Source organism: Heteronotia binoei, chromosome 9, assembly GCF_032191835.1.
Source record: "Heteronotia binoei isolate CCM8104 ecotype False Entrance Well chromosome 9, APGP_CSIRO_Hbin_v1, whole genome shotgun sequence".
NCBI classification, from domain to species: Eukaryota; Metazoa; Chordata; class Lepidosauria; order Squamata; family Gekkonidae; genus Heteronotia; species Heteronotia binoei.
The window spans coordinates 36,258,784-36,278,526 of NC_083231.1; the positions used below are offsets into that span (position 1 = coordinate 36,258,784).

At 40.1% G+C, this 19,743-nt stretch overlaps 1 protein-coding gene across 1 annotated transcript; it reads right to left on the reverse strand.

Annotated features, from left to right (window-relative positions):
• Position 1: 1 nt before the first annotated feature.
• PRIMPOL (primase and DNA directed polymerase) lies at positions 2 to 19,584 on the reverse strand. The gene is made up of 14 exons (XM_060246466.1): positions 19,463 to 19,584; positions 17,057 to 17,151; positions 14,882 to 15,066; positions 11,823 to 11,914; positions 11,010 to 11,151; positions 8,646 to 8,793; positions 5,348 to 5,638; positions 4,325 to 4,487; positions 3,764 to 3,861; positions 3,195 to 3,281; positions 2,995 to 3,103; positions 2,355 to 2,437; positions 2,224 to 2,270; positions 2 to 596 (listed from the first exon to the last, which is right to left on the reverse strand). Exons 2-14 carry the CDS (start codon positions 17,073 to 17,075, stop codon positions 291 to 293), a joined length of 1,770 nt encoding a protein of 589 aa, XP_060102449.1. The 5' UTR covers positions 17,076 to 17,151; positions 19,463 to 19,584; the 3' UTR covers positions 2 to 290.
• Between the last annotated feature and the right edge of the window lie 159 nt (positions 19,585 to 19,743).

The following is a 19,743-nucleotide window of genomic DNA, read 5'->3' on the forward strand; positions in this document are numbered from 1 at the left end:
CTTATGAGAATTCATTTTACTGTCATCAAGAGTACAGGGATAGTGCAGGTTACATCAAACCAATATGTTCTTTTTTGGTCTGACAATGGTAATAGGGAGGAAGGAGAGGGAAACCCACCCTGAAATGAAGGAAATCTTTTTCTCTTCTATTAAGCAGTTAATGCTGCAGTCCCCATTCTGTGTCAGCAAAGTCCCTATTCTATGAATGATACAGGTATTTTGATCTAAATGAATTGTAAAATATGTGCTGTTACAGTGCCATGTCAACACCAAGTTAATTATTTGCCCACCTACACCTGAACGTCATCAACTTCATGTTTTCTTAAAGCATCTATTAGGAGTTCATCTGGTATCTCATCAATGACGCAGCTCTTCTGAGGATGTAAATCAGTAACAGCATCAGCTAGTTCCACATCTTCTGAAGCTTCCAAAAAACATATGTCATCAAGCTCATCATCCAGCCCAGCACTTGAAGTTCTTTGGTTTTGTCCTATATTTTCATATTTTGTTGTTAATGGCAAACCTGTAGAATTATGAATGTTGGCCTTTTCTTCTATGTTCCCATTTCTGTCCATTATATATAAATAGTTTTCATCCTTAAAAAGAATTATTTCAGTTTGAAAACAGTTTATTATCAGTATGGAGATTTTTTAAAAGTATTAATATTAGGTTCTGAAATGGTTGTTTTCCATATAACAACCTATCCTCCCTTATAGAAACGGTTTCCCATATGAAATGTCCAGCTTGCAGTCATGTAAAATAATACACTGGCTTCCATAAAATTACAAATTCTACCTCTGTAATAAGTAGAGGACTCCACACATCAAGTAACTGCTGCCTGCCCATCATAGGGATGCTACAGAATCCCTGCTTTTAAATAAGGAATAGCTAAGCTTGCCTTTGGAAAACTTGCCTTTGGACTTAGTAGATCAAGTGTTTCTAAACAAACAAGGTCAGGTCACTCAGTCACAGTAATAATAATTTATATATTATAACATGAATATAACATCTAGTGATGACTTGGCATGTGAGAATGAGCCTTCAGAGAAATCATCCAGTGCTGACACACAGTAATTCTTAGAGGGTACAAATTTTGGGTTGAATCATCCACTGTTCAGAAATCAAAAGGCATAATTGTGTGGAAGAGGACACCAAGGGGAGCATTCTGGAGGCAGAAGGCAAGAAAATGGGCTTCCTCTGCCTACAGAACTGTTAAGCTGTATGTTAGCCTTCACCCACTGTTCTGATTCACATGTTATGCAGATGGTTTAAACATTTTTAACTCCTGAATCGTTTTAATCCTTATTAAACTTGGGATACTGCTCCATGTCATGAAGCGGCTCATACCAGATTCTGATGACCTGATCAACCGACCCAGATATAAATTGCTTCACAGTAGCTTCATTTTAGCATGCAGTGACTGGGGGGTCCATATACAACAAGTCAGAACCATGAAAACTGCGATTTAAAGGTGATTTAAACTTTTCTTAAAAGCTGCAGTAATGTTAGATAAGCAAAGATATTTTAGATCAAATCTTTGTGCTTTTTACATACTTGTTTCAAGACTATCAATATATATAATTCAGTAACTTATTATACCTAAAGCAAATAGTTTAATCTCATGGGATTTATAATATTAAAAAAGCACATTTAGCCATTGACTATATGCAACTCAGGTCAGCTACTGTTAATTAATCCACTGCAGATTGTTTATTTACATCACAGATCCTAAACTATGGAACATCAGTCACAGGATCAGTCTGAATATATTCATCCTCTGAGTACTAGCTGTTACCTAGCTAGGACAATACAAAAAGTTAAAGCATTGATTTCTCAGGAATGCATTTTCTGGCAAATGTACAGTTTAAGGAATTAGGGGGAAAGGGAGGGGAAAAGAATGTATTATAAGTAGAATTTTAGCAGAAGATATTATATATACAAACAAATAACGTTTTAGGTGAAATGTCATTCACCTTCTCCCCTGCTCACACTATTCATAATGTATATCCCAATTATTTCCAGAGGAATTGATTCAAATGTAAATAGGTATATGATAAGTAGGGCTTAACCTTCTGGAAAAATTTTAGCAAGGCTAATGCAGCATTAAGTGGGCGCAGAAACTGTTTGTCTTCCCCTTTATCTGTTCATTTTTCAGATACCATTTAATACAGACCAAGACTTTTACAGTATGTCTAAAGAATTGTTAAATGAGAAAAAACATACCTCTTTAAAAAGGAATGGGAGGCATATTGTAGATGGTAATGGAAAACCTATCACAAATGCAAGAGAATTTACATTTACTTACGTTATACAATAAATAAATATATTAGTATAGGTTATACAAAGGTACTTACATTCTGACTTGAAGTTTTCTGCTCTGCAAACAGGATCATGACATTTTTGATACCAGATCTCCCTTTTCAGATCTACTACAATCCTAGAAATACAGGTGAAAGTATTAGATTCAGTTTGTGGTAGTAGTCCTTGGGAAAGGTCATGGCTGCAAATAGTAGTAGTAATTGTACATTTTGGCCTAAATATTTGTCTTCAATATAAAACAGAGAACTAAAAAATCAGTCCTAATGCTTCTCTTCTACCTAAAATTGCCAAACAAGCGATAAATACCATCAGCAAACCCAGCTTCCTGTTGCAAAGAATCTATTCTTTGGATATGCTGGAGAAAGGTGGGGTTAATTCACTATAACATAGATTAGATATACAATTTCAGAAGATTTTAATGCATCTGTTGGCATTTTTTTGTGTTTGATACTGTACTTGGGAAGCACATGTCATTAGGTTACAATGTTGAAAAGAGAATTACACTAACCAAAATATGGTTATAGGATATGCTGCATATATTAAATCATATCCTACTGGATCTATGCAAAACAAAGACATGTGATTCATGTCTTAAAGCCATTCTGCCAAAATGGTGGGGGGTTTTCTGAATTAGTAAAGTACTGACAAAATATTTTAAAGGATAATGCTACATACATTATATTGTTACTTCTGTGCGCTCTGCCAATATTTCTACACCAGCGATACTTGGAGATGTCATACACAAGAAGCTCTTCAAGAGAAAAATAATTCCATTGTCGTATCCCTGGAAAAAGAAACACCTGGTTTTCCAAGCAACTGTGCATGACATTTAACAAGCACTTCTTCTGTTGGACACACACAATAATATTTCTTACCTCCTTGAATGTTATCTTTATTGACTAAAGACACAACGAAGTTATCAATTTCTGGATAGGGCGAACTCTGGTATCCTCCAATGGGGACTATAAAAGAGGGATGCAAAGAGTACTAATAGTTAGGTCCTCTTTGCCTTATATAACAAATCATTTCTAAAATTACAGGAGCTTGTCTGAGATTATTCTATTATAATCGTTATCAGACACATAATTATACTGCACAAGGATAACTGGTATACAAGCAATCCCTTTTATAAGTTGGTCCATTCTTCTTTCATTCTTTTCTTGTGAAAACGAAGTGAATATTTTGCTCTTCATCACCACTTATCAGTAACATAAAATCACAACTATCTTCCTCCCATGTGCAATATAGTCTTTACATCAGTTACCTGTCAGAAGCTTGTGTTGTTACTGTACAAAATGTTAAAATTGATTAGAGGCACCTGGCCACAAGCATATCTCTGTAGGGTCTGCAATCAAGTCATATGCTAAAATCTACATCCAAGTGCTGAAATTTTCAAGACCAGAAAGTTATTTTTAAAACAAATTTGTATTTAACATGTGATTACCTGTGCTGCTACTGGAAAGGCTGCCACCTAAACAAACAGACTCTGTTTTTGTCTTTTCTGGATTATCACAGGACAACATTTTTAAACAACTTGAAAATCTGATCACAAGAAGAAACACAAAAGGGATGAGAAATAGGTATTTGCTGGATACAAATGTCTTTTCCCAGCCACTGTTCTTTGGTAATGTGCGTATTTTCTTCCCACACTATAGCCACACTTAAAAATAACCCATTAATGTGACTTGCAAAGTTTCCTCTGAGTGTTTGAGAAGTGCATTATCAGGCAGAAAAAGATTCTTATTCTAACAAGCAGTACCACAGACCTGTATTAATTATAAGAGCGACAGGGCAACATGATTTTTTCTTCCTCTAACCCTGCCTGTCCATTATGGAGTGTATGTAAATTTGCCCCCAATACTTTCAGATTCTGAACACTCAGAAAAGAACAGATGTACATTTGAGACTCCATTGATATTTCAAGCGAAATAACACACACAGTAATAATGTAAATTAATTTTAGGAAAATAATTTTAGAATTTCAGCAGAGAAATGTAATTGTTACCTCACATTACAGACCAAAGAGGAAAGGAAATACTGCTCTTCCATGGAAGTATTCTCTACAGATTCAGGAACAAACTTGTTATCTTTAGCAATGTCTAAAATGACACCTTTTCCTGCTTTTGATGATTTGTACAGTCGAAAGTTTCTGTTCTTTGTATAAACACCTACAAAAAAGTAATTATGTTGAATCTACAATTGTTTCTTAAAAAAACAATTTTAAATGGTCACAGTCAAGTCCAATTTAAAGTTTAAGTATCCTTAAGGCTGGTGATATCACTTAAATTACTTTAAATATGAAATGATATAAATTATAAATATGATAAAAAGATTAAAGTAGTATTTAGAGAATTTGTTTGCTGCTTATCCAGATCTACTGGAGGCACCTGACAACTAAAACAATAAAAACCAAACAAGCCAATAAAATGTATCTATAGGAAATAAGGCAATAAAAACATGCCAGGGCATAAAAGCAAACAAACAAGGCAGTCTATGACATTGATAAAACAATCACCAAGCTTACTGCAGTTAAGAGAGATAAAACCCTGAGTTTTGCCTGAGACCTAAAGGGCAATAAGGTAGGTGCCAGATAAACAGGGCCTCAACAAGAAGAGCTCTCCAAAGGTGAAGTGCTACCACTAAAAACACTGTCTTTAGTTGCTACCCATCCCTGAATGCAGGGGCACATTTCAGCACATTATCCAAAATCCTCTTTCACATAAGATGCTTGAGGAAAAGCTTCCCTTTCCACCCCCTTTTTATTATTTAAAATATTTATATCCCACCTTATTTCCATGGATTAAAGGCAGCCTGTGCAAACAAGCTTGCAGTATAAGCTTCTGAGAAGACCAAAAACATATCCAACTAAGACAGCAGCTTTACTCAGGAGTAAATCTATGTTATGAAATGGGGTTTCCCAGGAAAGTGACCAGGCCTGTTAAGCAAACAGTTTCTACATATTCAAAAATAGTACATATTTGAAAATAGTATATTAACACACAGTGCATGACTAATTTTAAATATTTACCAAGATCCACAAATAGTTGCTTTTCTCCATGTTTTCCATTCACTATAAGAAAAGAAAGATCTGGATTTTCTGTCTGTTGAGATATCTCTTTCTCCTGTGTTCTGTGTGAATTCAGCTGCCAGCTCTGTGACAAGCCCTTGGTTACCGTCTGGTTTTCAAGACAACTAGGCAAATAACCAACTGCTTCATAACTCTGAGAGACATTAGAGACCACCTCTTCCTCTGGAACCAAAGGATCTTTATTCTTAGTTAAAAGAACAGCAGGTTGAAAACTTGCCCTTAAAAAATTACCTTAAAATAACAAAAATTGAGAACATCGTTTAAAAAAAACTCTTTCAGATTTCAGAAACAATTTTGCTTGACGGGAATAAATCTAGTTAAGTCTAGAAACAAAACCAGAATGTACATAGAGTACAAATTTCTATAGTTAATAAAGCGACCATGAAGAACAGAAGGTAAAGCCTTGTACATATAAATTGTGCAAAACTGGAAACATTGAACCAGTGTATCCAATTTCCCGAATTTAGTGCTGCCTCAGCATGCCTTCAAGTTTCATGAAAACCCTTTCCCCCCACTATTACATGTGCTCCATATTATATGACTTCAGTCAAATAAGGCTGTTTCACCCTCTAAAGGCACCCAATCACTTTTGTATACAGCTAATCCAGCTAGAATGATCACGGGCATTTTAATATTTACTTAGTTCATTTATATCCTGTTTTTCTACTCAGTAAGAGTCCTGTGGCACAGTGTTAAAGCTGCAGTCCTAAGCTCTGCTCACGACCTGAGTTCGATCCCCGACGGTAGCTGGGTTTTCAGGTAGCCGGCTCGAGGTTGACTCAGCCTTCCATCCTTCCGAGGTCGATAAAATGAGTACCCAGCTTGCTGGGGGGAAAGTGTAGATGACTGGGGAAGGCAATGGCAAACCACCTCGTAAAAAGTCTGCCGTGAAAACGTCACCCCAGTCGGAAACAACTGGTGCTTGCACAGGGGACCTTTCCTTTCTACTCAGTGGGGACCTTTCTCTACTTTATCCTCACAACAGCCCCGTAAGTTTTTTGGGCTGATAGTCAGTGACTTGCCAAGCAAGCTTCCATGGCAGAGTAGGGACTTGGATGTTGATCTCAAAGGTGGGGCCTGGTGGGAATCCTCAGGCCAAAGGCCCAGGAGGCCAGGGGAATTCACCCAGCCAGAAACCTTCACCTCTGGGGAAGTTTCCATGGCAGAGTAGGGACTCGAACCTGGGCATCACAAGCCAGCTTCCATGGCAGAGTAGGGACTTGAACCTGGGATCCCTAATCATTGTACCATGCTCAAAGTGTATACATTCTATGTTTACATTAACCCTTCTACATGCTGTGGTGCAACAAAATCTGGGGTCTACTTGTATAGGTTATTTGAAAACCAGAGCCCAGTCACTCTATTCATTTAATTCAAGCAGGAAACTGGGGGTGGGGGGGTGAGGATCCTACCTTCACAGGTTATTCTGTTAGCTTGGTAGGCTATAGTAGTCAGACTTTGGGGTGTCTACATCAGCACAGAGTGGTAAAGCTGCAGTACTGCAGTCCAAACTCTCTGCTCATAACCTGAGTTCGATCCTGGCAGAAGTTGGGTTAAGGTATCCGGTGTAAGGTTGACTCAGCCTTCCATCCTTCCGAGGTTGAGTACCCAGCTTGCTGGGGGGAAGTGTAGATGATTAGGGAAGGCAATGGCAAACCACCCCGTAAAAAGTCTGCCATGAAAACTTCATGATGCGACGTCACCCCAGAGTCGGAAACAACTGGTGCTTGCACAGGGGACTATCTTTACCCTTTTTTACATCAGCAATATCCACCTCCCCATGGAGACTTCCTGCTGGCCAAGAAAACCTTGAAGCTCTGAGTACTTTAGATACAGAGAAATGGTTTCAGAGAGGGGCAGTTAGCTTAACCCCCACAAAGTCCCCTTTTCTTGTTGTTCCTTCTCTTAGATTGGCTCATGTGCAAATGATAAACAATAAAACAAAGTGCAGAATTATTACATTTAAAAAGTCAAAGCATTTAAAAATCTATAAACCTTAAAATCTTAACATTAAACTATACAGTATATTTCACTGAAATCTGATAAGCTACCTTTATCTAGTCAGGCGTAGGCTAACCGGAAGAGGGTTGTCTTACAGGCCCTGCGGAACTGAGTAAGATCCCGTAGGGCCCTCACCTCTTCCGGAAGCTGGTTGCACCATGTGGGGGCTATTGTAGAGAAGGCCCTGTCTCTGGTTGTCTTGAGACGGACTTCCTTAGGCCCGGGGATGGTGAGAAGGTTTTGAGTCCCAGACCTCAGTACCCTCTGGGGAACATGTGGGGAGAGACGGTCCCTCAGGTAGGCAGATCCCAGGCCATATAGGGCTTTAAAGGTAATAACCAGCACCTTGTACCGGACTCGGTATGTTATTGGAAGCCAGTGCAGGGCCCGAAGACCCGGCCGAATGTGCCCCCACCTTGGGAGGCCCAATAACAGCCGGGCCGCGGCATTCTGCACCAGCTGCAGTTTCCGGGTCCGGCACAAGGGCAGCCCCATGTAGAGGGCATTGCAGTAATCCAACCTCGAGGTGACCGTAGCATGGATCACTGTTGCTAGATTGTCGCAGTCCAGGAAGGGGGCCAACTGCCTTGCCCGTCTAAGATGAAAAAACGCGGACTTGGCAGTGGTTGCTATCTGAGCCTCCATCTTTAGGGACGGCTCCAATAGCACCCCCAGGCTCTTGACCCTGTCCGCCGCCATCAGCAGCGCACCGTCAAAAGCCGGCAGGGGGATTTCCCCCCCCGGTCCACGACGGCCCAAACAAAGGACCTCTGTCTTCGCAGGATTCAGTCTCAGTCCACTTTTATGGTTTGCAAACAAAAGTATGTGAAGGGTCTATCGTCAGAAACTTCCACAGACCTTCAAAGCAATTCATGGATGGTGCAGAAAACGAGTTTAAAGGAACTAAATTTAGGCAGCACCAGTTTATAGGTTTAGGTTATAGGCATTACTATAAAAGATGCAAACTGCATCATGAAACGTCAAATTCTAACACTGAGTTTAGGTGCTGCAGTAAATAAGCACTATTTGTAATAAAAAATGAATTCCTATAATAAATTGATGGTTGTGGGATTCAGATGTTTTGGGCCCCCATTATTTATTATTATTAGTATTATTTTAAAAATCTGAACATCAACATTTAAAAGCAAACATGACATAGAATGTTTACAGTACATACAGTAACAGACTCGTAGGGATCACATTTGTTTTGAATGCTTTTGAAATAAACGCCACTTACCTATATCAATATTATTTTTAAAAACAGAGTTGTGGAGTTGAAATATTAAGTGGCGACTAAACTTTTCTTCAGTGCTAGAATCCAAATTCAAAACATCTTCAGCTGAACATTTCACTCCATAGTGTTGTTCTAATTTTTTACAAATGAACTAAAAAAATAGAAAGTAGTATTTATTTTGACAACTTTGCCCCTATTTTCTTTGGGGCAGATTGATTTTTGTATATACAAGAATTGAAGTGACTTTAAAAAAGAATAAAGATAAGGAAGGCTGAAAAGCCAAACATACATCTACATGAGAACAAAGTAAGAGTCAAGTGCACCTTTAAGACCAACAAAGTTTTATTCAACATCCCCATGTTGAATGTATTATGCAGAAGCAAGTCCCCATTTTTCAGTAGCAGCTCCTTTCATATGAAGGCTACACAGAGAGTTTGGCTGTTTTCCTTCCCAGCAACAGCTCCTTAAGCTTCACTGAAAATGGCTCCAGAGGCTCCCTCACTATTCGGTGTGGGTTTAGAAGTGGTTCAGGAGACTGTCACTGAAAGGGGGATGCCTTAAAACAGGGATGTCAAGCTTATGGCCCATGGGACACAACTGGCCCATTCAGGGCTTTAATCAGGCCCATGGCTCTTTTCTTCCACCCTTCCTGTCCTCACCCTTTGAAGCTCCAAAGTTTCTACCTCCTTCTGCCTTGTCTGTAAGCTTCAGCTGGAAGATCTTCTGGGCTTCCAAAACTGCAAAGAAAATTCAGAATGGATTCTCCATTAAGGCCTCTGCGCCCAGATAGACTACTCTGGGACTGTTTCTAGCAATAGAAACAGTGCTCTGGGACTGGAATGACGGCCCCCAGAGTAGAATGATGGTCACCAGCAACAATCTGTGTTCTGGGACTGGAATGACAAGGTGCAGAGTAGAATGACAGCCCCTGGGAGAAGCAGCAACATTCTGGGAATGGAATTCCACTCTGGGGGCCCTCATTCCAATCCCAGAATGCTTGTGCTACTCCCAGGGGCTGTCATTTCACTCTGGGGGCTGTCATTCCAGCCTCAGAGTAATATCTGGGCCCAGAGACCCTAATGGAAAATCCATTCCGCGTTTTCCTTGCAACTGTCTGTGCTGCAATATATTTCAACAGAGTGAAGCTCAAGTAGTTTCACTTTCCAGCATTTGTTTGGCCAGTTGAATCTGTTGCTTACTAGAGATATCTCCTTACAAATAAAGGGGTTGATGCTTTGAGCCAGCTTGTCTCAGCTGAATGAACCTGAGAACTGGTGTCTAGTGAGTACTCTAACCTGGGAACTACAGCAAGAGATATTATGCTGAAGAGCCATTGTCAATCTGAGAATACCTGGGGGAGGGGGGGGGAGAGAAGAGAAGCTTGCAATGCCCAGCCATTTCATGTTTTCATAGACTCAGAGCATTTTATATTTTTAGTTTCTGCTGTGATCCTTGTATTTTTTCCTTGATATTTTTTTAAAAATGCATTGCCAAATTCCACTATCCCCCACCTTTCCATTTTAAACAAACGATTGCAAGACTTAAGCATGTTTATATTATATGTGTGTGTGTGTTTAACTGTATCCTTTCTAAAGTTTATATCTCCACTACCTGGCATTACATTTTATGACATGCATGGCCCAGACCCACAAAGTCCCATTTATGTCAGATCCGTCCCTGATAACAAAAAAGTTCAACACCCCTGCCCTAAAACTCCCGTGCATGCACAGTAGATGGTATACCCTTGTTTAGATCTTGGTCAATACATTTAAGATGGAATGACAGTGAAAAGTTAATTGTAATGATTTCTTTTTGCATCAAATCAAATGTTTCAACTCTCAGTTTAGCTTCCCTGCATTCTCCTGTTCAGCAATAAATATAATTTCTGCCACCAAATTGGAATGGAGGACAGAGCATGCAGGTCCAAGGTTCATTCACATTATGCCAAAGCCGCACTTTCAACCAGGCTTGTGACACTATGGTCTCACAGGCATTTGCAGTTTCCCCAGTCAGATTCAACTTTGATGTCCTCTGCTAAACTATGTATTCATGCTTGAAAATTAAGTATCCCATTGTGATAAAATTGATTGTATATCAGAATTCTGATGCAAATTTATATTATGAAAGTCAAATCTTTGCTCAAATTATAAGGGTTTATAGGTGTAACACTGCTTCATAGCACATCGACGGAGAAATTAATGCTGAGTTCTGCCTAATCTCTGTAGGTCATACTTAAAACTTCCCTGAAGTGACTGAAACTTCCATAGAGAAGTCACCTTTGTCAGTGTATTCATCGTCATAGTTACAGGATTTTTTCCACTAATGTTTAACTTAAATCCACCTTCTTAATTTTTCTTACAATATTACCTCTATCAAGACTGCAACCATCTGCTGTCCATCAGCTCCTGGATTCGTTGGTATGTAAAATTCCAAATCAAAGTACAATTTGCAAACAGCATTTTCTGGAATAACTTCATAGCAATGCATGAGATTTGTTTCATAATGTTTGCTAGATTAAACAAGAATCATCATATGTATTTGTGGAAATTATAAACATTACTGAACAAAAGTATATATTCAGATTTCTCTTTAATAAAACTGCAATAAAAGTTAAAACTTGCAGAGCCAGCAAAAAAGTGGCGAGGAGGGGTCATTAAAACCATTCTGCCAGCACAATGTCATAAAAAATAAGGTTCTATGATGTTATGCCAAAGTGGCAGGCACTGTAGCTAGCAAAATGTTGGGACTGCAGCCAAAAATCTGGAAAAGGTGTATCTCTGCACATTTTTCTGAGACTTTCAGAGACCCACACAAAATCCCCCAGCTATTATTTAAATTCTTCCATGATCAAGAAGCTTTTGATGATTTCACACAATAGTTTTTAAAGAGAACTGGAGGTGGGAGGAAGCACAGTGGAAATAGAATGCAAGTTTGGCTGCATCTCTTGCACCAGATCCCAAACTATTGGAGTTTTAACAGCTCACAGGTAATTCATGTTCTGGTTGCTACTCTGAATTTTAATCGATTGGCTAAAGTAAGCTGAATTACAAAAGCTGTCATTATTGATCATCCTAAACCAAACAAACTTATTTGAAAGTCATTTTAGTGTTCCACTGAACACAAAACACACATGGATTTGATTTGAACCAGACAAATAGTTTTTTGTTTTCAGATACTTACTTGTAATAAAACCAAAGTTCTGTGTAAGTTGTCACAAGGTAAAACCTCTGCTTGTTTTCAGCATTCTTTTCCAATGCAAATACATGGACATCCTTTTAAATAATAACAATGATAAGTTAGGTCTCCTTTACCCATACAACTAAATAAGACACCTAAAAGCCAAACCGATTTCGCACTCACCTTACACCGCTGTCATGTTCGTCTTCTCAGTGCGGTGTCGTTTAGATTTCCCACTATCTGTTCCAGGGCTGCAGCAAACATTGCAGTTTTCACATGACAAATGAAAACTGGTTTTTAACAGTTTCTGTTTGCCATGTGAAAACCATGATGTTTGCTGCAGCCCCAGAGCAGATAGTGGGAAATCCAAAGGATGCCGTGCTGAGAAAAGGACCGTGACAGTGGCGTAAGGTGAGTGCGAAAAGTGTCCCAGTTAAGTTTGATTCCTTTGCTATACTTGGCTTCCAATGCATCCTCGCATGCACTACAGATAACGCAAAAACAGGAAGGCTAATGTAGTGGGTTTTCTGTGTGCAAACCAAGGACTTTGGCCAAAGGTTTTTCCACTGCCATTGCTCATCACTAACTGGAGGTTCAGTCTACATACCAGGGTTCATAACCAGCACTTTGTTTAGTGGATCTTTAAAGTACATTTCACTACATGAACTCAAGTTCTCATGTGTAGTGGGAGGGAGTCCAAGTGCACTTCTAAAAAGCCCCCCAACTCTTTCTTTATACTTATTTACATTATTTAAGAAGTACTGCATTTATGTGCCTTGACCTGGATATCCCTGGCTAGCCCAATCTCATCAGGTCTCAGAAGCGAAGCCCTGGTCAGTATTTGGAATGGAGAATACAAGGATTGCCAGAGTCATTATACGGAGGCAGCCAATGGCAAACCACCTCAAAATGCCTCGTTTTGAAAACCCCACAAGATCGATTTAAGTCAGCTGTGACTATATATATATACACACACACACACACACCCCGTATATACACATACATACACACGTTGGTTTTTATACCCTTGAATTTTAATCTCTTGTAATTTCATTTGACTTTATTGGTCATACACCTTCCTTTGCTTTTTTATTTTATTTTTCTCTACATATCTTATATCTACTTTTACCTCCAACAGTCCTCTATTCCCACAACTTCTGCTTTACTGTTCACAAGTCTTAATTGCAAACTGAGAGTCAGTTTGGTGTGGTGGTTAAGTGTGCAGACTCTTATCTGGGAGAAACAGGTTTGATTCCCCCCTCCTCCAATTGCAGCTGCTGGAATGGCCTTGGGTCAGCCATAGCCCTCACAGAGGTTGTCCTTGAAAATGGCAGTTTCTGGAAGAGCTCTTTCAGCCCCACCCACCTCACAGGGTGTCTGTTGTGGGGGGGGAGGGGAGGGGAGGTAAAGGAGATTGTGACCGCTCTGTTACTCTGAGATTCGGAGTGGAAGGCAGGATATAAATCCAGTATCATCATCTTCTAATCGAAATTTGCAAAAATAGTACTAGGTACTTTTCTAAAATTTGCTCTACAGGAAAGAGACTGCATGTTAAAGCTAGTTATCACAGTAGAGGGCTACTCTTAAACCCTATTTTATGATAAACTAGCTTTCCACATGTAGAAAAAGTTTGTGGGGTGGGAAGTTATACATAAGTATTGAAATATACAGTCCTTCAACTGCTGTTTAAAGCAGAACAATTCAAATGATTTTTGTTTGAGTTTGTCATTAATCATAAACACAGACAAATTTTAAAGTAAATAATAAATTAAAAATATGCTTCTTATGAAAGTTTCTAGGTGCTATCATTGACCTAAGCTTGCAATTCCTCAATAAAGTAGATTTTCACAAAAGAGAAGCACCCTAATAAACGTGATGGCTTGGAGTAGGACGTAGGAATGGGTATAATCTAGTTTGTGACAAATTTTGGCCAGTTTGTGGTTTGGGAAAGAAAGTTCATGGCAAGGTAACCAGCATGAACTTTCAACAAACTTTTCAGCAGTTTGTGAATGGACACACTTCCAGACAGACTGTCTCTGCTCAAACAAAACATTTACCAAACTTCCAAGCAACAGGGGTGGCGGAATTCTCTGGCCTTCAAAACACCAGTAGGGGCCCTCCAAAGCTTAACAGGCACTGCTGGCTGGCAGTTCCCATTCTGCTCTATGAGATCATAATGCTCTGTACCCGCTCCTCTGATAGGTGTTGGCAGTGAGACGGAGAGGCAGGGAACTTTTTAAAAGCAGAGCACATTCCCTTATTCCTTATTGTGAACATCTCTCCCCTGGTGGGGTTTGGGTTTTAGGTGGACTTGGTGCTCCGAGCCACCCCATCTCTCTGCTCATGCCAAGCAGAGGGGCTTAGCTACTGGGTGCCTCAGCTGAGGACCACATTTTATACCTTCCCACCCTTCCTGATTATGAACACCTCTCCCCTGGGGGGTTTGGGTGTTAGGTAGAATCAAGGCTCTGAGCCATCACGCTGAGCAGAGGGGCTCAGTCTGATAGTGGAAACAGAGTCCTGCAGCCCTCCTTGCCATTTTCAGCAGACCACAGTGAATATATTATAATCTCCCAAATGTTCTTCTCTGTCTTTGTAGGTGGGCAGAGGACCCCTTCATTTTGAAGGTGAGATTTGACAAGAACTTTGATGCACTTGATTGCTTGGAACTCACTGCCTTTGGAAGTCCACCTTAAAACATATTCGTCACATAATTTAAGTGTGACTACTTGGAATAGCCTGAGCTTGCTTTACTGCTTTTTTCAAATTTTTTACTCCTCCAACTATATATTTATCTTCTTGCTGTTTTTACTTCTTGTATTGTTTTATTTGATTTTGCTGTATAACATTTTGCAGTCTGAATAGAACTACATTTCTTAAATACATTGTAATAACTATTTATTGGAATTTCTAGCCTGACTTTCCCTGCACAGCTCAGAGTCAGTTACAACAGTAAGTCTATACAACTAATGACGGTTTACATTATCAAAACACTATAAGGAAAAATTAAACATAAAATACCCTATGGGCAAAGCTTTACCACTAATTATTTGGTATCATACCTCTTTACAATTCTTGGCAAAGTTAAATGCTTGGATTTGACGATGAAACAGCTTCCAAACAGAGGATGGTTGCCAAGGTTTGGACAACAGTGGTCTGTAAGGTGAGCATAGTGGTTTTTTTTGATACTGAGATGCTAGCTCTTCAATGTCTTTCATTCTTTCTTCCCACTTTCTCTTTGTTTGTCCTAAAGCAAACAACGTATCAACATTTTGAGCTGTCCAAATCAATAGGATTTTTTGGTATCTCATCAAATTTCCATTTATAAATAACAAGTAGAGCTCATGAAAATTCAGACAAGTGTTGCAGGATGGAGCTTAGGAAATAGATAAGGAATTGATTCTCTCCTTGACTAAAGAGGTAGATAAAGTTGTGACTGGCTTGCTCCAATCTTTTAAAGCCATAGGCAAATTCTCGCATTGGAACTGGGTGAACAAGAAGGTGAAGAACCAAGCACTTTCAGGACTACCTGCCTGCATCAATCAGTAGAGAAGAGTACTTCTCATTCTGACACTGGCATCCTGCGTTCTGATGGAACTTGAGCAGATGGTGGTTGTACATGCGAGAAACGGGTGCCATGTCAGAGGTATTCTACAGAGGACATACACCATAGGGCCACCCCATGTTTTCTGGGTAATGATATCTGAATATAAAACACTTACCTTGAGAAAGGTACATGTATCACTGTTTTTCCCTTTAAAATGCACATAAATAACAGTTGTCACTCATGAAAGAAAAAGTCATAACTGTATACATGGATGTGTTCTTCAAATTAGTGCTGCATTTGGCACTTCTCACTCTCAGCATTAATTTACTGAAATGACATGCTTTTAATATTAGGCTACTTTTTTTTTTTTATTTGTATCCCGCCCTCCCCGCTAGAGCAGGCTCAGGGCGGCTAACAGCACAATTCAGGCTTCAATCATACAGGAATAAATAAAATTACATTTAAACAGTTTAATTAAAATTCAGATTAAATTTTAAAAGTTAATTAATAAAAGCGCTAATGCTATATTTGCTTTTATGATGGCAGTTTTTCTTAACAATTTCCTTCTTCAGCGAAAGCCAATCGGAAGAGGATGGTCTTGCAGGCCCTGCGGAACTGTTCAAGGTCCCGCAGGGCCCGCATTTCCTCTGGAAGTTGGTTCCATAGGCTCGGAGCTATAGAGGAGAAGGCCCGGTTACGGGTGCTTTGCAACTTCACCTCTCTCGGTCCGGGAATAGTCAACAAGTTTTTCCCGGCTGACCTCAGTGCTCTCTGGGGTTCATATAGGGAGAGATGGTCCCTAAGGTAGACAGGTCCTCGACCATATAGGGCCTTAAAGGTAATGACCAGCACTTTGTAACGAACCCGGTATACAACTGGCAGCCAGTGCAGCTCGCGCAGCCCAGGCTGTATGTGCTCCCACTTGGGAAGCCCCAACAGCAGTCTAGCCGCCGCATTCTGCACCAGCTGCAGCTTCCGGGTTCGGTACAGAGGCAGCCCCATGTAGAGGGCATTACAGTAATCCAGTCTCGAGGTGACTTCATCCTTCATAGCACAGTACCTATCACCAAATCAGTGCTAAATGCCCCATCAGCACATCATCATAATATAATGGCATCACTACAAGAGCTGCAGACAAATATACTGGCCTAAGTATTTAGAAGCAAAGCATTTTCTTCCAAAGCATCCATTAACCCAGTATCTAAATTCTCAACAAATCATCCCTGCTTAGGTTTGAGAAACATCTATCTAATTCTGATCCTTGCCCCCATACAGATAAAAAAACACAGGGGATGAGGCCAAGTACAGACCTGGAGGAGCCTCCAGGGTTGCAGAAAAATATTTTTTTAAAAATTTAAATAAATGTTTTAGTGAAAAGACTAAAATTTCATGACATTATGTCACAAGGCTTTGCTGCTATTTTGAGGGAACTGAACAGGGGAGAAGGGATGGAAACTGCTACCTCCACATGAGCCAGGCAGGCAGCCCTACAGGTGGACAGAAAGAAGCAGGAACTGCTGCCGAGCACAGGTAGAGGTGGGGTATGGGATCCCCATCTATGAGTCTCATATGTCTACCACCTGTAGAAACATATTTTCCTTACAACAATCTGTATCTGCTGGGATTTTTTTCCAGTACTGTTTAATCAGTAACTCTGTGTTTGCTGTAAACATTTATAAAGAGAACTTACTGGTGCTCATGAAAGGCATTTGACAGAGAAGTAATCATTAACGCTGAATCATTAGACTCCTAATTAGATAGAGCAGACATGGAGGGGGGAAATATCTGTAATAAAAGACATAAAACACTGTATTAATACAACACAGACAATTGAATTTTTATCCACAGAAAATCCTTAACCTTAATATACACCTTTTTAATTAATAATAGCAAATGTAACAAATGAAGTAACAGCTTTTCATCCTGTGGGCCCCAATCCAGAAGTGGGTTTAAAAGTCTATGAAAATCAATCACAGGCTTTTGCAGTTTTATTAATTTGTACAGGCTGTTTTTAAGGTGGATTGCCATATCAAGTAAATTTGTATTTGTGGATCATCATACCAAAACAGTTACAAACATAGGAAACAGTAAATAAATATCCCACATTTGATTTTTGATGTTATTGTGGGTTTGCTATGTTTCAGCAGGGGTAGACAACCCCATAAACATGTCCCAACAACCCATCAGACTGTTTTGCTTAGCATCCAAGGCCAGATCTCTACCCAAGCAGCCAATGTACTGACAGCACTACTGTGGCAAGCAGGGCAGGAGAAAGCAACTGACATGGCTTATATACCATTATCACTCTTTAGAGCACCACAGCCACCAGCTGATTCCACCCTCACTCTCCAGCATGTCTAACCCAGCCTTAAGCACACAAGCACTGTGTTGGATCCAAATTAATTTTTCTGCTAATGGAAAGTGTTTCTGTCAGCACAACAGAACTTGCCATTTATTACTGCAGTGCTTTGATCTCCCCAAAACGTTACTCCTCCCAAAATGGCATCAGAGGCAAACTGGGGATCTGCAGCAGAATGATGTAATTAGCAGAAATTACCTTCCCTTTCTGTGAGTAGAAAATTTATTCTAGATCCAATTAGATGAGTGTCAGAAATTACCAGCAGGAGGTGTACTAAGGAAAAGGAGTTATATACTATGTCCACTCTAGGGAAGGATGCACCACTTCTCTTTTCTACAGTTCCAAGCATTAATTTTATCCACAGTTCCTTGTTAATTGAAATTTCAGAAGAGGTAATATGCAGGTATATTATCCAAAAGCAACAGAAAAAACCCCAACCAGACCTCCCTGCAAAATTTCTCACCTAAGAGACAAAAGCCATGTGATACCTTTTATTAAAACTGCACACTTTCATGGTCTTTTGAATTCTTAATCAGGCTGATTTTAAGAAACAAGGGGAAGGGGGAAGGATCTCACCTCATATTATCTTATGGGTTCTTTCTCTTTCCTTTTGTTTCTTTTCTTTCTACCCTACCCCCACCATCTTGATGAAAAGTCCCAGGAAATTGATAAGCTTACCTATGGTGCTGTGGGGCTTCTACTGATCTTTTAAAAAGTTTCACATGGCTTTTGTTTTCCTCCTTTTATTATAGACCACTGTGGCTTGAATTGTTCATAGCATACCCACTCACCAGAACAGCAGAGTCCAATAGCACCTTTCAGACTAACAAATTTTATTGTAGCATGCATCTGGCAAACAGAACTGTGTTTCTTGAAAGTTTATACTGCAATAACATTTGGCAATCTTAAAGGAGCTACTGGACTCTTTGCACCAACAGACTAACATGGCTAACTTCTCTGGATCCACTCACCAGAAGTGGGTCTTAGGCACCTACTGCCACCTACAATGTGTCAAAATTGTCCTTCAGCACAAGGACACTTCTGAATGGGGACTAAGTACACCCCATGATCTAAATTTCAAAACATACCCCAAAAAAGTTTGAGTTGGCTAGGGTTGTCAGCTTTGGGTTGTTCAAATATCTGGATATTTGGGATGTGAGATCAGGGTTTGGGGACAGGAGGGAATCCAGTGGACTATGTCATACAGTCCACCTACCAAAGTGGTCATTTTCTCCAGGTAAACTGATCTCTGTAGCCTGGAGTTCAGTTGTAAACCCAGATCTCCAGCCACCACCTGGAAGTTGCAACCCTGTTTTACTATGTAAGAACAGCAAAAATCCAGTTGCAAAATGCATTATTTAGCATAGTGTGAACACACACCTGAACATAAATGTAATAACCTAACTGATGTACGCTTCGTGCATTTGATGAAATCAGCCCCAAGGAGTTTATACAGAAACAAATGCTGTTACTTCTCCCAATGGTGCCAAGTCCTATTTTTCCTTCATACACACGCTGGTTAACTCAAAACAATATATTTTCCAGCGTCAGGAAATACAACTCTCAAACACCGTTCCAGTTAAAAATATTATATTGAGAAAGGCACACCAAATTGAAACAACCCGGTAGTACAGCATCCCCAGAGGCATTTGGAGATTAGGCATGGATTTGAATGCGCGCCAGGAAGCCGAGTCGCGTGTGGGGTTGGCCAGCTGGGCTTTCCTGACTACCACCTACCTCAAGAGAGCTTGGAGACTGAGAGATGCAGCTTTTCAGCCCCCTGGTAACGAGGGGAAGAGACAGCAAAGGCACCAAAACAGAACCAACCGCCCTTTCCCGCTCTTTTCATTGGTTCGGACTCCTTGTTGCCGCGGCCGTTACTACTTCAGCAGCCACTTCCTTCCCGCTGCTCCTCCTCCTGGGCGGAGCTGATAGAGGAGACCGAAGGGAGGAAAAAAAGAGCCGACCGAGCGGCTGAGCTGCGGTGTGGGAAACTTAGAAAAGAAGGCTTCAGAGGT

Coding starts and splice junctions, on each gene's coding strand:
- PRIMPOL (XM_060246466.1), bottom strand. Junction 2,271..2,354: donor AGAAAACTTCAAGTCAGAAT/GTAAGTACCTTT, acceptor CATTTGTGATAG/GTTTTCCATTACCATCTACA. Junction 597..2,223: donor TCCCATTCCTTTTTAAAGAG/GTATGTTTTTTC, acceptor ATTCTTTTTAAG/GATGAAAACTATTTATATAT.